The sequence below is a fragment of the Watersipora subatra genome, chromosome 1, assembly GCF_963576615.1.
Source record: "Watersipora subatra chromosome 1, tzWatSuba1.1, whole genome shotgun sequence".
Classification (NCBI taxonomy): Eukaryota; Metazoa; Bryozoa; class Gymnolaemata; order Cheilostomatida; family Watersiporidae; genus Watersipora; species Watersipora subatra.
The window spans coordinates 69401806-69404549 of record NC_088708.1 but is presented as its reverse complement, the minus strand read 5'-3'; the positions used below and the strand labels follow the sequence as shown (position 1 = coordinate 69404549).

The 2744-nt window shown below is 37.6% G+C and overlaps 1 protein-coding gene across 1 annotated transcript; it reads left to right on the top strand.

The window, feature by feature from the left end:
* The first annotated feature begins 1284 nt into the window (after positions 1 to 1284).
* LOC137390866 (probable G-protein coupled receptor 139) lies at positions 1285 to 2487 on the top strand. The gene has a single exon (XM_068077185.1). It carries the CDS (start codon positions 1300 to 1302, stop codon positions 2485 to 2487), a length of 1188 nt encoding a protein of 395 aa, XP_067933286.1. The 5' UTR covers positions 1285 to 1299.
* Positions 2488 to 2744: the final 257 nt, after the last annotated feature.

The window sequence follows — 2744 nt, the reverse complement described above, 5'->3', positions numbered from 1 at the left end:
TGCAGTCAGGTAAGCCAACTGATTTAAGTAGTTGATATTTTATATCGGTTGCATTAGAAGGTGAATAGACCGCACTTTAAGCTTTATTAAAATGCTAATTCATTTGACTGCCATAATGCCTTTTATCCTGTAAAAGCTTCGCATGAACCCATCAAGGCGTGTGATGATCGACTAACACGCTTAATCAATTTTGTTGCAGCTACGCGCATTCAAAATCCGATAGTCAGTGCGATTAGCTAAAATAATCATCATCTCCCAGTTGGTTAAGATTTCACCATTTTATCGAATGTCAACTGAGTTTTTAATGAAGTCTCTATGATTAGTCTCTCCAGGTGGATTGATTTCTTTTGAAAATTTACATATCTGTACTCAATAAGGAAAACTTGGCCCGATTTAGAAAATTTGACCCGATTTAGTAAACTTGACCTAGTTTAGAAAAGTTGAAACTCAGTGGAGCTCTCTATAAAATGCCAGGAGATAATTGCATTAGGTTTTCTGAGCACTATTACTGAAGTGGCAGTAAGTGCCATTCAATTATTCATTAGTTACAATCACTCACGGAGTTTTAAGGATTATGGGGCAAAAAGTAAAGGCAGCAGCTAACTAGGTAGAGCTATAAATAGATTATATCTTGCTAGGGTTACTAAGAGCAAGTCTACCTAATAACTCCTTTATTGAGATTATTACAACTAGTCGACCCAATTATTTTATTTCTTCTACTAAAAATAACCCGCTCTCCTATAAGAATAGCTCTTTGCTTCATAAGTTATCAACTTATTGTGATTATTCAATCTATCGACTGTCTCAAATAACTGCACATTAGTTGACTCCATTTGACAACTTTTCACTTTATAGCAAAACAGTAGAATAGAGGTTTATCTTTAAGTTCATTTTGGAAGCCTCTTTATGCAACTTTACTTTTCCATACAAATAAGTGCGCAGTATCAATACGTTTTTATAGATTTGCATCAGCAAGTTGGACCACCATTATTAATCAACAGCCAGATTCAACCGGTGTAATTGTCTGATTAAACATCAGCTAACAATTTTTAATCAGAAAAGTCACTGGCTGCTATAACTTTTTGCAGGTAGATGACCACCTCAATGATGAGTAATGACAGTTTTCCAACCCTCGAGAACGACGAAGTCATGACTTCGACCTGTAACGTCACACATATAGAGTTTTTAACTCAACACATTCCGGCCTTTGTAACTATTAGCTACATACTTCCACCATGCTGGTGGATAATCGGAATATTTGGGAATATTCTTGCACTTTTCGTTTGGCTCCAGCCTAAAATGAGACACAGCTCTGGTTGTTACCTCGCAGCGCTGGCCATTTCCGACCTCATTTTTCTTCCCTTGAACATTTTATATGAAGTGAACTTTTCATACGACAAAGTAGTGTTGGACAGACCGGTGGTCTGTGAAATCTATGCTGTGTTATACATGTCTGTGCAGCATCTATCACCTATTCTCGTGCTTGCCTTCACCATAGAGCGTTATATATCGGTCTGCCATCCTTTTCGTACAAGCTTCTTTAGCACGAGTAATATCCGTGCAACTATTCTTGTGATACTTGGACTAGTGCTTTTCTGCTTTACCTTAAATGGAGTTCAAGCTTACTTTTGGACTGCCAAGTACAACGATAATCAGATAATGGTGTGTATGTTGCGAGAAGAACTCAATGAAAAGGCTTGGACAGTTACAACATGGACAATAGAGGCACTTATATCCGCAGTTGTGCCCCTCACTGTCCTTCTATTGAACATACTCGTCATCATTGAAGTACGAAAAATATCAAATCTTGAAAGAAAGAACAGACAAACCAACAGCATTGATCGTCGCTCGACAACACTGATGCTGCTCGGAGTTTCCTTCTACCTTATCTTTACCCTGCTGCCTGTGACAGTCATTTATGCCCTTTATAGAAGTTATGGTAATATCACAGAGTTCTGTCCAACCGAAGATGAGCTGAGATCAAACTCTGACTGGGATTCCTTCTTCAATTACTGGAAAGCCAAAATTTTAATTCAGAATTTAGGCATGTCGCACTACGTAGCCAACTTTTTTATTTATGTCGCCACAGGAAAAATATTTCGAAATCAGCTAAAAGATTTACTATGTAAACCATTTTGTGAGAAAAAACTTCTTTCTATTTCTACTAAAACTGGTACTTTCACGAACAGCACAAGAACAACAAGAATGAGCTTGACTTCACAACGTGGCAGCCTTGCTAGAAGTAAACTAGCTGCTGCTAAAACTGGTACAGACCCTTGCAATAATGACACAGATTTATGTAATCGACATCGTCTCGGGTCAGCCAACAGTACGGTTGATGGCGAAATGTCTACTATGAATGGAGGGCATCATCCAAAACATGAGCATGGCGTCAACAGCAGATTGCTGACTTGCGTGGAAGAGTCTGACGCTGCCGTTGATGATAATGACGAAGTAGCTGTGCCAATGTCTACGCTTAATAACTGAGATGTTTGTAAATTCTGCCTTTTTGAAAATATCTGTGTACATTTGTTCTTTTTGTATATAAGACCTTTCTGTCAATACTCAGTGTCATCCCAGGTTGACATGATTATTGAAACGTCAGCATTTTTTGTTTCTGTACATACAGAAGGAAGATGGTCTCATAATAGATTCTTATTCTATAATTTATATTCATATAAGTTATATTCATATAAACTATATGTAAAGCTCACTCAAAAAGTGCATGAACAGATTGCCAATTG

Bases quoted from the DNA above. Each gene is read 5' to 3' on its own strand.
- LOC137390866 (XM_068077185.1), top strand. From the start codon at position 1,300: ATGAGACACAGCTCTGGTTGTTACCTCGCAGCGCTGGCCATTTCCGAC.